At 42.2% G+C, this 20,868-nt stretch overlaps 1 protein-coding gene across 1 annotated transcript; it reads right to left on the reverse strand.

Moving 5' to 3' along the window:
• Positions 1–16,907: 16,907 nt before the first annotated feature.
• DNAJB8 (DnaJ heat shock protein family (Hsp40) member B8) lies at positions 16,908–20,651 on the reverse strand. Its single transcript, XM_042453421.1, has 2 exons — positions 20,290–20,651; positions 16,908–18,080 (listed from the first exon to the last, which is right to left on the reverse strand). The coding sequence occupies exon 2, from the start codon at positions 17,671–17,673 to the stop codon at positions 17,017–17,019; it is 657 nt and encodes a 218-aa protein (XP_042309355.1). The 5' UTR covers positions 17,674–18,080; positions 20,290–20,651; the 3' UTR covers positions 16,908–17,016.
• Between the last annotated feature and the right edge of the window lie 217 nt (positions 20,652–20,868).

Consider the following 20,868-nt stretch of genomic DNA (forward strand, 5'->3'; position numbering starts at 1 on the left):
CCCATTTGACATCTAAGTCTGTCTCACTCTACCTACTGGTATGGTCCGTCCAGGTAGTGTCCTGTGTCCTAACCTTTCTGAAGAAAGCAGATCTTTTCAGCATATCCATTTAATCCCCAGGAACCATCCAGATTTAATCCATTTTGCTCTTTCATCCCTTGTGTAAGAACTTCTTAAGTTAAGGAGACTGGTTAAGGAGACTACATGTGAAAAGGATAGGAGTTCAAGTAGACCACAGTGAACATGATCAATGGTGTGATGAGCACTAAAAAGCCAATGCAATTTTAGGCTGCATCAATAGATGTATAGTGCTAGTTCAAAGGAAATAATAGTGCCACTCTATTCTGCTTGGTCAGACTAGGTTGCCATAGCCGGCTGCAGCGGGACAATCCGGGTTTTGACCACTAGGGGCGGTCCCTGCACGGTTTCCTCCTTGTCCCGGGTGGACGAGGTTTGCCTTGCTGGCCCTTGTTTGCAGGCCTCGCACATGGCTAATGAGGAGGACTTCCTCTCCTGATCTGGCTGAACAGCCCTCCTTCTCGCCAGGCCTGAGCCTAGGGCTGGCAGGGGGCGAGGCTGTTCCAGCCCCAGTCTGCCCCTTGGCCACCAGACTCAGAAGGAGGAGCTCCTCCTCTGTTGGGCTGGGCTGCAGCCAGAGGGGAAAGGAAAGAGCCATTTCCTTTGCCCCTTTTTGGTGCACAGGGAAGGAGGAGGATGAAGAGGAGGAGAAGGAGAGGACTACTGTATAGTTAGTTTGTAATGCATTTTTAAATGGCATTTTCTAAGCTGTAGTTTTTAAACTTGATTTTTAAAGTGCATTTCTAACTGTAGTTGTTAACTGCATTTAAGTGCATTTCAGCTAGTTTTTAACTGCATTTTAAAGTGCATTTCTAAGCGTAGTTTTTAAAAACTGCATTTTAAGGCATTTCTAAGCGTAGTTTTAACTGCATTTTAAAGCATTCTAGCTGTATTTTTAAACTGTATTTTTAAATGCATTTAAGTCCTTTCTGTGTATTTTGATGCTTTTAATGCTAACAATCTCCCTTGCTCGACAATGATATGTGGTGATGAGTGATGAGTCGCTTCTGAGTTAGAGAGTGTCACCTTCCAAAGTGTGGTTTTGGTGTATTTTGATGCTTTAATATGCTAACAATTCTCCCGCTTGCTGTCGACATGATAGTGTGGTGATGATGTGATATGAGTCAGCTTCTGAAGTTGAGAGAGTGTCACCTCCAAAGTGTGGTTTTTGGTGTATTTGATGCTTTTAATGCAAACATTCTCCTTGCTTCGAACAATGATAGTGTGGTGATGGTGATATAGTCAGCTTCTGAAGTTGAGAGAGTGTCACCTTCCAAAGGTGGTTTTTTGGTGTATTTTGAGGCGTTAATGCTAACAATTCTCCCTTGCTTCGACAATGATAGGGTGGTGATGATGTTATATGAGTCAGCTTCGGAAGTTGAGAGAGTGTCACCTTCCAAAGTGTGGTTTTGGGATTTTGATGCTTTAATGCTAACAATTCTCCTTGCTTTCGACAATGATAGTGTGGGGTGAATGATGTGATATGAGTCAAGCTTTCGAAGTTGAGAGAGTGTCACCTATCCAAAGTGTGGTTTGGTGTATTTTTGTGCTTTTAAGGCTAACAATTCCCTTGCTTCGACAATGATAGTGTGGGTGATGATGTGATATGAGTCAAGCTTCTGAAGTTGAGAGAGTGTCACCTTCCAAGTGTGGTTTTGGTGTATTTTTGATGCTTTTATGCTAACATCTCCCTTGCTTTCGACAATGAAGTGGGTGATGATGTGATAGGAGTCAGCTTCTGAAGTTGAGAGAGTGTCACCTTCAAAGTTGTTTTGGTGTATTTTTTTGGCTTTGATGCTACAAGTCTCCTTGGTGACAATGATGGTGATGTGAGATGGGTGATATTGATATCAGCAAGCCTCTCAGCATGCCAATGTTAGCTGGCTGATTTTTACAAACCAGTGCAGTGGAAAAAAATCAAAGTCCTTGACAAGTACAGCACTTCTGAAGACGTAGAGTTGGGGCAAGAAACCTGAAACGGCAAATCCACTTCGGTGAAACCACTTTGACAGGTTCAATATGCATAGCCATGTTAAACCATGCCTATGTTAAACCAAGGGTTTGATTAGAATAAGCCCTGAAATATGCAAGAGGCCATGTGTTAAGTAAACCACTGAAGTGCCCAAATGTGCTGTTATGTTGGAAGGAGGGGAAGGGAGGGGGGTGTTTGGGCAAAAAGAAGTCCATTTTTGCCATCTGTCTAGGAATAATGCCCAAAGTCCTCCATTTTGATCAGCCTAAAGAAACATGCATATATACATTATTTTAAAAAGCATCAATTTTTTTTGCGTGCCTCCATTTTTTAAAAATGTGTCTACATTGAAATCGTTGTCCACATTTGTCTACATTTGTCCCCGGTTGGGAGGTCCTGACTTATGGCAACCCGAGTCACCCCACCTGAAAGACTGTGTCCAGTTCGGGCACCACATTCAAAAGGATTTGGTGGAAACTGGAGCATGTCCAAAGGAGGGCGACTAATGGTGAAGGTCTGGGAACCATATCCTATGCGGAATGACTTAAGAGCTGGGATGTTTACTTGGAGAAGAAAGGTTAAGAGGTGATATGATAGCCTTGTTTAAATTTGAAGGGATGTCATATTGGGGAGGGAGCAAGCTTGTTTTCTGCTGCCCAAGAACAGGACCAGAGCAATGATGCAAGCTCAGGAAAAGAGATTCCACTCAACATTAGAGAACTTCCTGACAGTAAGGGCGTTCGACAGTGAACACACCCCCGGAGTATGGGGAATCTTCCTCCTTGGAGGTCTTTAAATAACAGAGGCGGATGACCATCTATGGGATGCTTTGATTGAGAGTTCCTGCATGCAGTATGGGGTGTGGACTGGATGGCCGGGCTGGTCTCTTCCAACTCTACAATTCTATGATTCTATTAACTTCTTGTTCACTAAGATCATAAATGTTAAGTAGTTGATTTCTTTCCTTGATGAGATGCTACTTAAATAGTTTAATTTGCTGCTGTTGAAACTTTTGTGTCATGAATAGTATTTGGATTGCAAAAGTTATGGTTTGTTTTAGTCAGCCTCTTGAAAAGATGGCATACACCTAACATAATAGATAGCTAAATGATATTTGGGGCATGACCCTTGTTTTGGATTGTCTATTATTCCACTGCTTTGCATCTCTATACACACTTGTCCCCTTTCTGGTGTGTGAACCCTTAAAGGGTGAATTCTCCACAAAACAGACACTGCAGGCCCACAGTGTTTTGAAGTTTCAGTCTAACAAACCTGTCTCACACTTGTGGCATTTAGAGACAGCTGTTCCTGTTGAGTCATCTGGTTCCTGCACACTAGGCTTCTCAGGTAAATCATTGCTCAAGAAAAGATCACAGCCTTAAAGCGTGGTTCTCACGATGCCCATGGATGTGACGGAAGCCATCGCTGTGTCACATCAAGGAGATTTACTGTCCTTTGGTTTCAGTCAAGATGCCTTGCAGAACTGGAACCAACATCTTTTGGACATTTGTTATTCAAGCATTTTTCCCCTCTTTCCCGATCATCAGAGCTTATTGTCAGAATAAAATAATCTTTTTTTCAATTCTGTCTCTCTCTCCTTCTCCACAGTATCTCTCCCCGCATCTTGCTCTTCGGTTGTTTTGATGCCTGTCCTCTTCTGTCATCTTTCCTTCCTCAGTGGCTTCTCCAAGTCTCTTGTATTGCTTTCTGCTTCATGATAGTTTCTTTGCTGGACAATGCCACTTCTTCTGCCAGTGCCTGCTTGCCAGTCTCTTCTTCTCCCTCCTGGTTTTACCTCCTTTCCCAGTTTTTCCTACCACGACTGCCGGAACTTCTTTCATTTATTTCCGCACCCCACCTCCCACCCTCCATAGTGCTGTTATCTGTGATTTTGGCAAAGAGCACATTTATTGGGGAGGAATATCCCCATGGCAACGCAGCAGATGGTGACTTTTGATTAGCTTGGCTCTTCCCCCCCCTCCGCCAAATCACAATCCGTCTTTGAAATTAAATCAGGCTGCGATAGGATCAGTTGTTCTGGAGAGGGGACGAGAGAGAAACAAGACTGAAGTATTACAGCAGGAGCTAGGATGTAATGCAAATTCATGTTTTTTAACCCCAGCAATAAAAACAAACCAATGCTCATTCTGGAAGCTGGAAGAACCACAAGGGTCAGGATATTTTTTTAAAAAAAGATTTTTTAAAAATGTAATCACTGTGTACAGGATATTCACTTCTCCCTTGTCTTTCTTGTCATATTTGTCTTTTGTAATGTGGATGTGACTGGGAGCTGAGTCACCTAGATGCTTCTTGGCTGAATTCTAATTCTGCTTAACACCTTCAGTACTGCTCTCATCCAACTCTGAATACAAGTGAGGAACACACTAAGGACAGTGCCACCCTACACCATTTTAGTTAGATCGAGGGAAGTGATAGTGCCACTCTATTCTAATTTAGTCAGGTCTCACCTGGAATACTGTGTCCAGTTCTGGGCACCACAGTTCAAAAAGGATATTGAGAAGCTGGAGCATGTCCAAAGGAAGGCGATTAAAATGATGAAAGGTCTGGAAACCATGCCTTATGAGTAGTAACTTGGGTAGCTGGATATGTTTAGCCTGGAGAAGAGAAGGTTAAGAAGTGATATGATAGTCCTGTTTATGTATTTGAAGGGGTGTCATATTGATGGAGCAAGTTTGTTTTCTGCAGCTCCAAATAGGTCCCAGAGCAAGCCATTCAAACTACAGGAAAAGAGATTCCACCTCGACATTAGGAATTAACTTCCCAACAATAACAGCTATTTAAAAGTAGAATACACTTCCTCAGAGAGTGGTAGAGTCTCCTACTTTGGAGGTCTTTAAACAGAGGCTGGATGGCCATCGGTCAGGAGTGCTTTGATTGAGAGTTCCTGCATGGTAGGAGGTTGGACTGGATGGCCCTTGTAGTCTCTTCCAACTCTAGAATTCTATAATTCTATTCCAAAATTTTCAGTCAGGGAGTTCTAGAGCCTCACTAAGGGATGTTTGATTTTTGACATGCCTTCCTCACATATGTCATATGTGAGCAAGGCATGCTTTCCTATGAACCTGTGCACTTTAATGGAAATAAATGGTACAAAACTTATTCAAATAAGTTGAAAACCAGATTTTCAAAATTGTTTGATTTCTTGTAGGAATAGAAATGGGTATTTAGCTAGCAGGGAGCAAACCGAAGCTTCAGTCCTGAATACACTAACTTGGGAGTAGACCTCTTTGAATACAGTGGGGCTCAATTCTAAGTCAACTTGCATATCATTCCATTTGCAAAGCAGTCTGGTAGCTCCATTTTAAGTATTGAGCAAGATAGCAGGCGGATGAAAATGGGACATCTGAAAAGCTTTGGTATAAGCTTGTAGTCTGAGTGAGATTGAAGAAAAAAGGCTGACCTTAGCCGTTTGGGTGTGTGAGGCAAAATATTAATGGCCCCTTTAACAGCAACTTCAAAGTCCCTGCTCTCCCTTCTTATGGTTCTTTTTCTGTCTAAATTCACGGCACACCTGAATCACAATCCGTCACAGCGTTTTTTGCTCTTTAAACCCATAAAACCCCAAGAGTTTGGGGTCATTTGACTGACTTAAATATTCTTAACTCTGTGTTGGATTGTGGCCCCCTGATTTAAATCACATATCCTGCTGTTTCTTCCACCCCTTTCCCCACAATCCCATTTTTAAAAGACCCAGCGAAGGTACAGATAATGGCCAGGAATATTACTGTGGGTCTGGAATACATTCCATAAAGAGTAGGGGCAGAGGTGTGATGGGAATAAGGGGAGTGGATTTTATACTTTAAATTATAGTTAAACTAAACTATCTGGAATGGGTTAGGGACATGGATCATGTAAAAGAAGTGAACAGCAAATCATTTATTCATTTTCCCTCAAATTGCTAAAGATAAGGGAAACACAATAAGATTAGCAGGCGGAAGCATGAAAACAACAGGAATCAGTTTTCTACACAATGCACACTCATAATCTGTGCTGTTCATTGTTGTGGGAAGTTGTACGGTCTGCAATATAGCTAGATTTGATCAGGAATAGTCCACCACTGGCTCTCAGCTAAGCTCATAAACAACACAGAAATAGGGAAAGCTAATGTGGAATTAGAGACCATTGGTCTACCTAAATTAGTACTATCACCTTTGAAAGGTAGTACGGGCTCAGGAGTGTTTCAGGTTTGATTCTTTCCTTGCCCTACCAAGAAATTTGTGGCATGATGTGGTGGTCTCTCATCCAAGTACTGACCAGGCCAGACCCTACTTAACATTCAAAATCAGATCATATCAGGCATGTCAAAAATGTCCTTAAAACCTGAAATGGCTAGCCAGCCTCTAAGACTGAATAATTATAGCAGATCTATAAACAACCATTTTATTTTTTGTTTATTCTGAGTTGCATTCAGATTTAGAACCCTATCGCATGGGATTAAAAGAGTGGTTTACCTTTCCTGAATTCAGTGCTAATTCAGGAGGCAGCCGGTTCCTATCACACAAAAATCGCTGCCGAATTGCCACCCAGGTCTGTCCTGGATGCAGCCCAGGTCGTCTAAACCGCTTCTCTGGCCCCTTTTTGAAAATGGAAGCTTCCAACTTCTAAAAATGACCACCAAAGCAGCTTAAATGACCCAGGCTGCATCCAGAATGGACCAAGGCAGCAATTCAGCAGTGAATTATGTGTGACAGGAACTGGCTTCCTCATGAATTCACACTGAATTTGGGAAAGGTAAGCCTTTTAACCCCATGCAATAGGGTCCTTAGATATGCTTAGAGTAGACCTACAGGAGATATGACTAACTTGTCCCATTGATTTGGGGAGAGTGGGGTCCAGATCTAAGCATGATTAAGGGTAGATCTAGCCAACTTACTCTGAAACATTTTTTGCTTGCCACTGAATTTTTGACTAGAAATATGGAAAGATCTTAATTAGAGCCTAACTAATATGAACCATTGCCCTGTGGTTGGGGTGGGCAACTGTGTAGGGTTCCATACACACGTGTACATAGGCCACACCAGTGCACCCAATATGACTGGAAGTGACACCAAATCATTCCTGTTTCAATCTTGGCTGATTTGGGGTTTTTCTTTGGAGGTATGTGGGGGGGCTGAGCTAGGCAAAACTGCTTTGGTTAGGGCTGTCACATTTCAAGGCCTGGCACTGAATCTCCAGTTTTCATGGGACACCTCCAGGTAGAAAACAAGGATAAACATTCTCCAATTTTGGGGGATGGCATTCTGAGCAAGAGGAAACCACTGTGTGCAAGTTTCCAGCTCAGGTAGTAGAGCAGTATCTTGCTACAGTTTGCAAGACTTAATTCATTTGTTGCTGCTGGAGGGGGGGTTTATGAATTTTCTGGGTTAGCTGGAAGAAAAATGCCACCCTAGAGTTCCTTATAGGTCTAAATATCCTAAAGACACCATATTTAGGATGGATCTTGGAAGCTAAGTAGGGTCAGCCCTGTTTAATACTTGGATGGGAGATCACTAATGGCTACCAGGAGCTGGAAATTGCATTTCAGAGAAAGGAACTGACAAAATCACATCTGAGTATTTTTTTGCCTCAAGAAAAATACACACACATCCAGTCTCCCTAAGTAAGTGGGAAGGAAGAAATCCCTTCATTTCACCTTGATCTGGGAACAGCCCCTTTAACTAAGATTTTTTTCTTACTCTCCAACTATGAGAGGTCCCACATCACACATTATGTTACACATAGTGTGAAGATGCATTATTTGCTTGACTACCATACAAGGCCAGCCCAAAAAGAACAGCAGCTTGATGCAATAGACAAAATGTCACCCATCCCCCTTCCATGCACAGAGGCCAATTTCTGTACTGAAGTTGAACCTTTTTTTGATGCTGCCAAGTGAAAAACATCCCCCATGACACATGAAGACAGCAGAATTGTTTAGGGAAGGACAAGCTGTTGGGCACATAAAACTATGCCCTCTGATAGAAGGAAATGGTCAGGATGCCAGCACCACAGCTGTGTATTAAGGAGGACACTGTCAGGCATCTGAAAACCAAGAGGGTTAAGACATACTGATGAACCTGAGCCAGAACAGAGCCCAGTTTTTAAAATAGCCCCACTCCTTGCTCAGCAGTTATTAGCAGCAGCTTTGTAACTAGCTTCAGAAGTCACTGCATGGCTGCTGAAATTGCAAATCCTTGAAGACTTCTGAGCTGACCCACTTTGAGGGGATTGTTGTGCTAGAGGTGACAAGAAACGCAAAGTTAAGCAGCCACAGGGAGTGACTAACCCTGTGATTGCCAGCTGTTTTCATGAGGCTGTCACCAGACAAAGTGAAAAGGGGATAGTTGCCCAGGAATAGTTTTACAGACAGCAAAGCAGTGGAAAAGCTGATGTAAGAGTTGGATGCCTTCAAAGCACCCTTCTCCCTGGAATGGAGGAAAGGTGTTACCAAAAAAGATAAAAGAGATTTGCATACAGTGAGTATATGCTAATTTATATGATATGTGCAAATTTAGAAATAGTTATAATAATTAAAAGAGAAATACAATACATCTCAACATCACAGGGAGGACTATGCTTAGGGGACATGGGTATTTGCCCAGTCTGCTATCCAAGATGAGCAGACATCACACACGCTGCCTGGTCACAATCTTCTTCACTATGGTATTTCTATTTCAGTTGTAGTAGTTATTTCCGAATAAGCTACTATACATATAAATTAGCAGGTACAAATTTTATACAAAAATCTCTCCCTTTTAGCATGTGTCATCATGCATGTTTGCCTTTTATTTCTTTTTCCCTTTCTTTTTCTTTTTTTTTGCAGTGCATTAGTAGCTATTCTCCACTTTGACTGGTACCAAAACAAGATTAAAGTGTGGGCACCAAGCAAAACTTAGAGGAGGACATTCCATAATCAAGGTGCTACTGCTAGAAAAGACCCCTCCTTTGTGAATGAATAGTAAGACTGCTGCCTATGTAGACACCTGAAGTAGGGCCTCTGCAAAAGAGTTTAAAGCACAGGCTACTGAGAGGTAGAAAATATTCATCTTGCCTTGCATGATAAAGAGCAAGCTTGGTGTAGTGGTTTAGTGTGACACTGGAGACCAGATTTCAAATCCCTGCCTGACCATGGAAACCCACTGGGTGAACTTGGGCAAGTCACACTCTCTCAGCCTCAGAGGATGGCAATGGCAAATGCCCTCTGAAAGAAGAATGCCAAAAAAAACCCATGATAGGTTTGACTTAGGGTCGCCATAAGTTAGAAACAACTTGAAGGTACACAACAACAGCAACTTGCATGTTAGGTTGCCATTGTTTTCATTGTTGGCAAGGGTCATAGAATACTAGACATGGAAGAAATCACAAGAGCCATCTAGTCGAACTCCCTGCCCTGCAGGAATGCACAACTAAAGCAACCTCTCACAGATGAGAGGCTAACCTTTGTTGAAAGATCTTCAAAGGAGAGTCCTGCAACTTCTGAGACTGGATAATCCACTGTTGAAAAGCTCTGACAGTTTCCGTATTCAACCATAGCTCCAAAAGTCCCCCAACCAGCATGGACAGCTGGGAGTTGTAGTGCAACAAGTACATTTTCCAAGCTATGAACTGCTTTCAAACATTGGAGGAAAATATAGTAGATGGCCTAAGGTCTCATTAGATTCCTCATACAAACATGTTTTGACTCACAGTCTTCATCAGTGGCTAATGAAATTCCTATGTTACCCAATGTTTCCTCTAGCTAAAAGACAACACTAGAGTATAGATTTTAACAAAATAAAGATGACTCTTCTCCTTCACTCCCCACAGCCTGGAGGAAACATTGGGCAACACAGGAATTTCAATGGACACTAATTGAAACACATCTAGTTTCTGTTTGAAGAATCTGATGAGACCCTGGGCCATCTATTTTCCTTATGGACCTTCTCTCATATTGCTATTTATAGTTTAATAATAATAATAATAATAGTAATGTATTTCTATTTCTCACCTACGGATTGAGGCGGGATTACAAAATCAACGAATTACAACAATAAAACATGTCAAATACATAGCTTAAAATACATAGCATAAAAATACATCACAATCAATACAGTACAATACTATACAGTTGGTCGGTTCTCCATGAAGAGTATGCAATGATTGCTAACCAAGATAAGCAGGTTCGATGGGTAGCCTCTCTGGAAGAGATCTGTCATCAGTACTTTCTTGAAAGCATCCAGAGTGGTAATAAGACGGATATCTTCCAGCAGTTCATTCCACAACTTGGGGGCCACGGCAGAAAATGCTCTGTGGGACGTGGTCACTAGCCTGGTATTTACATAGTCTAGTGATTTCTTCCCAGTTATTCTGAGAGTGTGGGGCGGATTGTGTAGGGAGAGGCGTTCCCTCAAGTAACTCGGGCCCAAGCCTTTTGGGGCTTTAAAGGTGATAACCAACACTTTCTATTGCGCCCAGAAGCTAATCGGCAGCCACTGCAGAGATTTTAATATTGGTGTTATATGGTCAAGCCTTGATGCCCCAGTGACCAATCTGGCTGCTGTATTTTAAATTAATTGAAGCTTCCGAACTTGGTACAAAGGTAGCCCCACGTAGAGTGCATTACAGAAATCTAAATGAGAGATTGCCAATGCAAGTACCACTGCTTCAAAGTCCTTTCGGTCCAAGTAAGGGCACAGTTGGCATATCAACCGAAGTTGATACCAAGCACTCCTAGCTGTCGCATCTGCTTGAGATGACAACTGCAGAAATGGATCTAGGAGTACTCCCAAACTATGTACTTGGTCCTTCAGGGAAAGTGTGACCCCATCCAGGACAGGTTGACAAAGTTCCTTGCCTGGGCCTAGGGATCCAATAGTACCTCCGTTTTCTCTGGATTCAACCTAAGTTTGTTTTCCCTCATCCATTTTCACATTTGGACTGTGTAGTTTAATTTGAGTAATTGATTACTTTAGAGATTTATTATATTATATACGTACTTTTACACATGCACACACATTTCATATTCATATCCTAACTCTTTCCATTTATTTCTCAAACATTCATACCACAGGGTAGAGCCCAGTTTGCCCTCGGTCCCATTCTGCAGCAACCTTAGAATGTGGAATGGAGCCAGCCCAGATCTTAGTGAGTTTTGCCTTGTCTTGCTTCAGGCTAAGATCATGAAACACCAAAACAAAGAATAAACAGATACAAATATTTCATTTCTTCATTTATTTTATATCCCACCTTTCTCTCAGAGCAGGATTCAACTCAACACATGAGATCACCTTTTTAACAAAAGCATGCATGGTCAACTAGATCTGTCACCTGCTGCTATGATGAAGGAACCCTTAGGGAATCCCTAAAAAACCTGACCAGTTGCTTTTAATGTAGAAAACACCAGAGGTTAAAGGAGAGGGGGCTCTACAGGGGAAACCCAGGAGTGAAGGGCTCTGGCTAATATGCCTGGCTATCAGATTAGGCTGTCAAAAAATCAAACCACTTCCATCACTGTCCAAGGAGAGGCTCTTGCTTGTTGCTTAATGTGATCGCAGCCATGCCGTTGGCACTCCAGGGAGAGCGGGGCATTGCTACGGCAATATGCAGCAGGCTGTGAGTTTTAAAATCCTATTAGGCAGGAACTAACAGTAGCAAAAAGAAAGCAGGTATCCCCTAGTGGGGATTTAAAGATGTTTAGACATAATTGGATTTTCTAAGCAGATGTCATTATTGTTAAACAGTTGCCCACTTGATATGTTCAAGTTGTTGGCTGTAATTGCTAAAATTAGCAGGTCTGCACAGAGCAAAGGTCAGTTGGTTAACATTGTGATTTAGTATTTTATGAAGTAATTCCAAATACTTTTTCCCCCTTTTTGGTTGGTTTGGTTTTTGCAGCCGAAGTGCTCTTTAAAGTCGTTGTGGCTGTTAATAAAATAACGTATTGGGCTCCCTGGGCAAACCGCTGACACTCAATGGCTAAATGCATTTGAGCAGAATTGGTTTTGTGTATTTTACAGAGCTCTCTATAGAACAAAGACCTTACATTTTGGCTAACAGCTGTTGTTGTTGTTTTTGAGGACCTCTGTGCATCGGAGTCAACTGTCTCTTTTTACCACATGATCCTCCAGATTATCCACAGGTACAAGGCTTTCATGAAACAATGTAAGAAGACAGTGCCCAAGACACCTTCCTACCTGAGGCAAAAGAAAAGTTGGTGCCCTGTTCTTCATCACATAAAGTTGACTGGACTGACATTGACGTTTACTTCACCACTGTTAATGGAATGGTATCTTCTGCCACAACAGAGGCAGCCTACTAATTTAGAACAGTGATACTCAAAATGGTGGTCTGTGGATCAGTTGTTGACAGCTAATCTGCCGTAAGTCAGAAAAAGAAAAGGGTGCTCAACCTGAGGATAACGGAGCAGAGGACAGAATAGGGGAATTTCAGCACAGAATAAGTAAAGAGATAGTAGAGGAACACCTTATTAATCTAAATGAATTTAAGTCTCCGGGACCAGATGAACTCCATCCAAGGGTATTAAAAGAACTGGCAAATGTAATATCGGAGCCATTGGCAATAATCTTTGAAAACTCCTGGAAAACAGGAGAGATCCCAGCAGACTGGCGGAGGGCAAACGTTGTCTCCATCTTCAAAAAGGGGAAAAAAGAGGATCCCAACAATTATCGTCCAGTTAGTCTGACATCAGTACTAGGAAAGATTCTGGAGCAGATCATTAAACAGAGAGTCTGTGAACATCTAGAAGGCAATCCCATAATCACAAAAAGTCAACATGGGTTTCAGAGAAACAAGTCATGCCAGACAAACCTAATCTCTTTCTTTGATAAAATTACCAGCTTGGTAGATGAAGGGAATGCTGTGGATATAGTATATCTTGATTTCAGTAAGGCCTTTGACAAGGTTTCCCATGACATTCTTGCAAACAAGCTTGTAAAATGTGGGCTAGACAAAGTAACTGTTACATGGATCTGTAATTGGTTGACCGGCCGAACCCAAAGGGTGCTCAACAATGGCTCCTTTTCATCCTGGAGAGAAGTGACCAGTGGGGTCCCACAGGGCTCTGTCCTGGGCCCAGTGCTATTCAACATCTTTATCAATGACCTGGATGACAGAATTGGGAGCATACTTATCAAATTTGCAGATGACACCAAATTAGGGGGAATAGCTAATACCCCAGAGGACAGGATCAAGATTCAAAATGACCTGAATAGACTAGAAAGCTGGGCCAAAGCTAACAAAATGAAATTCAACACAGAGAAATGTAAGGTATTGCACTTAGGGCGGAAAAATAAAATGCACAGATACAGGATGGGTGACACCTGGCTGAATGAAACTACGTGTGAAAGGGATCTAGGAGTCCAAGTAGACCACAAGTTGAACATGAGTGAACAGTGTGATGCGGCAGCTAAAAAGGCCAATGCTATTTTAGGCTGCATCAATAGAAGTATAGTGTCTAGATCAAGAGAAGTCATAGTGCCACTGTATTCTGCTTTGGTCAGGCCCCACCTAGAATATTGTGTCCAGTTCTGGGCACCACAATTCAGAAAGGACATTGAGAAACTGGAGCGTGTCCAAAGGAGGGCGACAAAAATGGTGAAGGGTCTGGAAACCATGCCCTATGAGGAACGACTTAGGAAGCTGGGGATGTTTAGCCTGGAGAAAAGAAGGTTAAGAGGTGATATGATAGCCCTGTTTAAATATTTGAAGGGATGTCATATTGAGGAGGGAGCAAACTTGTTTTCTGCTGCTCCATAGAACAGGACCCGGAACAATGGATGCAAGCTACAGGAAAAGAGATTCCACCTGAACATTAGGAGGAACTTCCTGACAGTAAGGGCTGTTCGACAATGGAACGCACTCCCTCGGAGGGTGATAGAGTCTCCTTCCTTGGAGGTCTTTAAACAGAGGCTGGATGGTCATCTGTCAGGGATGCTTTGATTTGGATTTCCTGCATGGCAGGGGGTTGGACTGGATGGCCCTAGTGGTCTCTTCCAACTCTATGATTCTATGATTCTAAGTCTCCAAAGGAAAAAGAAACAGTTTTACTCAATAGGCACATTAAGATTTTTTTTTAAAAAAAAAAAGCCCTGATGGGCCCCCACATTATGCTGTGTAGTTCAGTTTTCCTGACTACAGAACCTACTGAAATAATTTCTGCAACTCCACCAGTTTGAACCACCCCTGTACTCAGAGATGAGCAAAAGGGCTTGTGTTGAAGGAGAGAAATGTGATCCCAGACCATATCTGTTTGGCATGCCTTTTGTCTGTCTCAGCAGCATCATCTGGATGTAGGTAGGCACTGGCCTTGTCCAATTGACTTTGTTTGAGTGACATATTAGCACGAAGATCTGCCTTTGGCATCTTTAATATTTAGGTACAGATACTTAGTGTCATGTTCCTAGATAAGAGATAACAAACTCAGTAACTGCTTCCCTTTTATTGGACATTGCTGATTCAAGAGGAGATACAATTTTACTGTGTTGGCATCTTTCTCAAATGAAGCATGTAGGTATCTTGATGTGTCAAAACTTCTGAAGCTAAGCCCCATAAACCTATTGTTGTCTAATGATAATCTTCTTTAAAAACTGAGGATTTATGGGGACTATTTCCTGTGTGCAGGGCCCTACAATCTGCTAGAGTGTTTGGGTTCTATGATAAATTTCTTTCCCACTGAAAAGTTAATACAAAGCTTTATATATTTACTCCACAGGTGGACTGAGTGACTCCCCACATTTTACTGTTATAAGAGACATAAATGAAAACCATAAAAAAAACCTGGCTTAAATGTTTCTAACTAGAATCTTTTTCTCTTCCCTGCCCCCTCCCAAGATATGTTTAACACAAATTATGTTCTGCATCCAGAACCAAAGATAAAGCAGCAACATTGAGCTAGATGGATTCAGCACTTTGAGCTGAAGTGGCCAATGGGGTCAAGCAGATGGGCAGGAAAGAGCAGCCAAAGCTGCTTCTTCCAAGAGTGGCCCAAGACACCACTGACCACACTTTCTGCTCTCAAGGTGGCCTGCATGTGTATGCCAGGACCACACAGCATTCATCAAGCCGCTTTGCTGGTGTGTGTTTTTTAAATCACCACCACCACCATCCATGCACACTATCACAGAAACATATCGCCAGTAACTGCTTGCTGCCTAGATGCCATCCCACTGGATGGCTGCCCCCTTTGATCATGTACACAGTTGCACCTGCAACTCTCCACTGAGACAGGGCATCAGAGCAGAGGTGTGCCCAGTAAAACTGGCAATGCACAACCCCGCCCCCCCACATGCCCCCTTCACTCCTTGCCCCATCTGGGACTATCTGGTTTGTGTATGTTGTACTTATAGCCATTGGAGGTGTCACACTTTCCCTTTTTTGCATTGCCACCCAACCGCCAACTCTATCCTTTCAAATGAGCACCTGCACTGGTGCATATATATGCTGCTTTAGGTTTAGGGTTAGGATGGAGCACTCCTTTGGGATTGGTCTTGCATCAGAGCATTTATATGCATACTCAATGGTGTGCACTTTCTGGGCTAGAGAGGATTATTTCTACTTTTTTTTTTTCAGTCAGGCTTGTCCTCCCTTAGAGGACAGGCCAAAAGAAATGGTTTCTGGCCATTTTGACGGAGGTCTATAATCTAAACGCTGCGCCCCAAAGTAGCCTGAAACCACTTATTTTGGCCTCTCTGGTCACCTTGATTGGTATGCATCTTCTAACTTGCAAGTAGCTCTCTAGGGTGCAAGCCAGAATACTATCTGAAATCTTTTTAAATGAAGAAGCCTGGTATTGAACCAGAAGCCTCCTACATGCAAAATATGCACTTTATTGCTGAACTATGGTTTCTTTGACTCACTTAGCAGGCTCATGTCCTCTTCCTCTTTCAATTTTTGAGACAGTCTTGGGATTTTATAATTCTACAATGCCTCTGCTGTTTTCACCAGTGGATGAAGCTGACCTTCTGAACAATTAATGTAATACACTGTGGCTTCCAGGTAAAAGATACAGGTCCATATTCTTGCTAAACTGTGAAATCAGATTAATCCAACCATAACTGAAGTTATAAACCTTTATTCTTCCAGCTGTTTTGAACTGCAAATCCTACAATCCCTTACCATGGACAATTCTGGCTTGGGCTTCTGGGAGTTGAAACCCAAAACGTTTATAGATTTCCTATCTCAATGCACAGGGACAAATTTAAGGGCACAGAAATGGCACATGAATATTATGCATGTATATTTTTGTACCCAGCACTGATTGGCAGACCTTGGGGTTCTCTCTTCAAGATTCTACAGAACTGAAATCTTCCCACGCCTGGCTTATGCCATCTGAATTATTGTACTGGATGGTCTTTCTAACAAGGAATCCTGTCCACTCTTTGAACAATGCTATGTCAATGTATTTGGGAATACTAATCTGACTAAAGACTTAGGTCTCCAAAGAGTCAGGTTCTTTGAGTCTGGCAGCTCTACCTATATAGGTCACCAAAAACACAGCATTAATCTATTTATCTGAATTCTGACCCTGGTTTTGTAACAAACTTATTTCTGCTATGATTTTTCATGGGTGTCTTTATGATTACAAATGCTACTTGTGTTCAAATGTACACCACATTCATCTCAACCTTTTAGGCTAAAGTTCTTGGAAGAGTCCTCAATAAAATCACACTGAATTTAAAATATTCCATAGTATTTGTCTAGAAGATTACAAACTGAAGAGTAAATTCATAGATTGCATAGACTGTGTGGCTACATTGGCTTTTCAGTAGATATTACAGGTTAGTCAAAAGAAGCCATATGCCTTAGCATCATTATATTAGTGCAATATTATGTCAACCAATTGAGACATCATTGCCAAATATCTTGAACTCAGTGAAGGAGTTTATTAGTTGTATTCCGTTTTTACGGAACAAGAGTCCATTTAAGATTGTTCAAGCAGTTGGCTATTGCTTTTTTGAACAGACATGAAGCTAGCATTTCAACTGTTCCCTTCCATTTACTTTTATGGACTTCAGTTGACCATCTTCCTCGATTTCAATTCTTTCTTGTCCATTCTCAACAATTTTTCGTGTGGTGATTCTTCGTCCATTGATCACTTCAGTAGATGTTGAAACAGATCTAAAGTTATGTGCGCCACTGCTGTCATCTCCAAAGGACCTACAGGAGAACATGGTGTGCATACCAGGCCCAAATGCATTGAATCCAAAGTTGGCAAAAGCACCAAGCCCAGAAAATAGACCCAAGGAGCCACTTCTGGTTTCCCCTTCATTACTGTCATCATCAAACTGGTCGTCCCAGGTGTCCATTCCGCCAAAAAATTCCCTGAAGATTTCCTCAGGACTGCGGAAAACAAAGTTAAAATCAAATGGGCTGTGGGAGTAGCCTCCAGTTGTTCCTCTCCCTCTGTACCTTGGTTCTTTGACTGGCCTGTCATAGAGAGATCGCTTCTGGGGATCTGAGAGAACTTCATAGGCTTCAGCAACTGCTTTGAATTTCTTCTCAGCTTCATCCTTGTTATAAGGGTTTTTGTCAGGATGCCACTTTAATGCCAGCTTACGGTAGGCCTTCTTAATATCTTCTTGCGAGGCATTTTGTTGCAGTCCTAGGACTTCGTAATAATTAACCATCCCAAAGGAAATGATGACTGGATTTAGGGACTATTTGGTTGGTTTTCCTTGGGGACACAAGGTCCTGTGTGGTTTGGATCCTATGGATCCAGTTGTTTTGGATGTGGCACTTCTTTCCTCACAGCCCAATGGTAATGGTTTTGGTGCCAAAGGGAAAGAGAAAGGCTGCTTGCTTATATTGTTTGATTTCAAGGCTCTTGCTGCTGAGTACTATTGTGAAGTCAGAAGCATCCCCACCAATCAGGGTGTAGTAAACACTGAGTTCACTTGAAACAGTCCTGTAATCCTATTGGTTGGAGTGTTGTTCACATTAACCTTCTTGAAAGGTCATATTTCATATTTATGATGCAATGTGTTGCTGATGGCTCATATCCTTTTCAGAGGTGGAATCCATCTATCTCCTAGACCTTTTTCAGGGAATTAAAACATTGCAAAAACATATATGGCAGCAGTAGTAAATTTCATACCCTCAAAATGTTTGGACTGCAAGTTCTACCAGCCCCAGCCAACGTAGCCTATGGTCAAGGACTGTAGCAGCTGCAGACTAGAGCACAGGGGGATGCTGTATTTGCTGCTCCTCCTCCAAGTCATGATAGCCTCAGTCCAGTGAGAACAACATAGGGGCAGTACAGACAGACGGCTCCATGCCACCCATTTTTGCCCTGCGTCTGTGCAGCAGCATCCTCATGCTGCAGCACAAATGTGCTGTCTAAAAGGAGACACTCTAGGTGGTGGTTTTTGTTTTGTTTTGTTTTGTTTTTTTTTGCGCCGTCATAAGGGCTGTGATGCAGCCCTCTGATGGCTCTTCTGCCCAAAGGTGTTTGGGCGCTCAGGCGCCCTTATGTCACGAAGCTGCACCCCGTGTGGACAAGGCCACAGGCTTGTGACGTAATGGCATCAATAGTAAGGCTCGACGCATATGGATGTTGTGCCGAATCAAGCCCTACTATCGCTGCAAACGGCCCGTCTGTACCAGGCCATATCTATCTTTCTCCACATAAGGAATGGACAATAGCCTTATTCCTAAAGGTCAGCTGCAATATATAATAAAGTTACATTTCTGTTTGTACCCTTTTATTTAGAAAAAGTGAATGTTCTATGCTCTGTAATATTAGACACAGAGAATTGAACAGAGCTAGGAAAAAAAGATGAAAATAAAAAGACCCCTTACATACAGTGTTGAATATATGAAGAACACATAAATTGTTTTAATCAAGAGCCGCACTGTCTACATTAGCTTGAACTTTTCCTCAATACCACTCTAATAGCATAAAAAGAAGGAAGGGAAAGAAAGGGGGGGGAATGTGGCAGTGCCTTTAAGGTGAAATGGTTTTTATTTTAGCATGTGCTTTCATGAAGATCAACTCATTACAGTGTGACTAACACGGTTACGTCTCTGAAAACTCTAATAGCAAGCAGTGTCTTAATTAGACCATTGTTGTTGTTGCTGTGTGCCTTCAAGACATTTCCAACTTATAGCGACCCTAAGGGGAACCTATCGCATGGTTTTCTTGGCAAGTTTCTTCAGAGGGCCATACTTACTCAAATTCTGCTCTGATGATCTTGGTTTGAATCTGTGCTGCATATTGGAAGAGTTGGAAACTACCAAAGCAAAATGCATCCCCCACCAATTCCTAGATCATGGCACATACTGGTTCTACACTTGGCCTGTTGTGGTTTGGTGTCAGATGGCATAACCCTTATATAATGATGGCAGGAAATGCATTAGAACTGCATCATCCTCACCTATCAGCCTGACCCCAATTCAGTCCTCTTATTTGGATGGACCAAGTGCCTTGCTTCCCAACTAGTATATCTTTCTGAGGCATAGCTCACAGTAAATGTAAACCACTGGTCTGATCAATGTCCATTACTGAGAGCCTGCAAAAGGCATTGTAGATTATCAGCCATTTTAGCTGTGCCTACTGTATGCTAAAATGGCTTGTGCAGCAGACGTGTATGTGAGAGAGAAAGGGGAGGGGGTTGGGGGTAGAGAGCAAAAAGAAATCAAGAGTAGGACCAGTGAGAGGCCCACATGAAATAACTCGACACACAAAACTAGCTCGGCAGCCCCATCCCTAGAAACCGAGGCTTTGAAATGAGAAATGTTTTTCGTATCTTAAATCTCAAGTACAAACAATAAAAACCAGCCCAGGCTGTGTTCTTTGAAGAGAAAGTACGAGTGACCTGAGCAGTGGTTATCAGCAGCGTCATTAAGATAAACCCTTAACATGATTTAAAGCATCCGAAACTGAAGGCGGCACTTTCAGATACTAACAAAATGGCCTGACATTGGGGATGAAAATCAATAGTAATCAGATGTCACTGAAAATACTCAAAAGTGTCCCCTAACTGATGGAGGTGAGATTAGTGTAAATATTTGTATTCTAATCAGTGGCACGGGAGGGTTGGAGGCAGCCTCTCTGTCTATTTAATTAATGGAGTGGCTTTTAAAAAGGATCCTAATCATATGTGATTGTATCTGCTTATCAACATTTTTGCTAATTAGATGATATGGAGGCAGTCGTTCTGCTAATTCCCTCATCCGAACAGCATATCCTGCACAGATAAAGTGCAGTCTCTTTTTAATAAGAAACAATCATGAGACAGACTAACCTTAATGGTGCTTATTATCCTTGGAGCTTTCGCTTCATCTCCACTTCGCCCCTTACACAGACCTCTGGTCCAGAATGCAGGCGGGCAAAGTTATTGGAGTCTTCCTTGCCCATTTGTCAGTCATGCATTAAAGATGGTCAGAAATTATTACATATGATAAATATGGATGTTTTCACAGGGCTTTTCTCTGCCACTGTGTCCCCCTTGGACAACTGCACAACCCTAGCTCTCAGACAAATGGAGATTCATAGGCCTACATCAGAACCCTTTCCTCTTGTTAGTTGAAGCTAGCACATCAAAATATTTCCTCCAAGCTATCACTTCACAGGCATCAGGTTTACAGCTGACACCTACATGGTACAGAACTTGGAAAAGTTACTCTCCTGCACCTCACTTTTCAGAATTCCCTCAGCCAGCATGGTAGGAGAGTAATTTCTTCAACAGCTAAGGTCCTTTGGGAATCTCCAACAGGAAAAAAAATGCTTGTTTTATTAATTATATACCATGCAATAGTCCAAACTCTCAGGCCCTTGGGTAGGAAAGCCCTCTCTTCTGTGGCTAGCCCTGTCCTGAGAATGA

Source organism: Sceloporus undulatus, chromosome 2, assembly GCF_019175285.1.
Source record: "Sceloporus undulatus isolate JIND9_A2432 ecotype Alabama chromosome 2, SceUnd_v1.1, whole genome shotgun sequence".
Classification (NCBI taxonomy): domain Eukaryota; kingdom Metazoa; phylum Chordata; class Lepidosauria; order Squamata; family Phrynosomatidae; genus Sceloporus; species Sceloporus undulatus.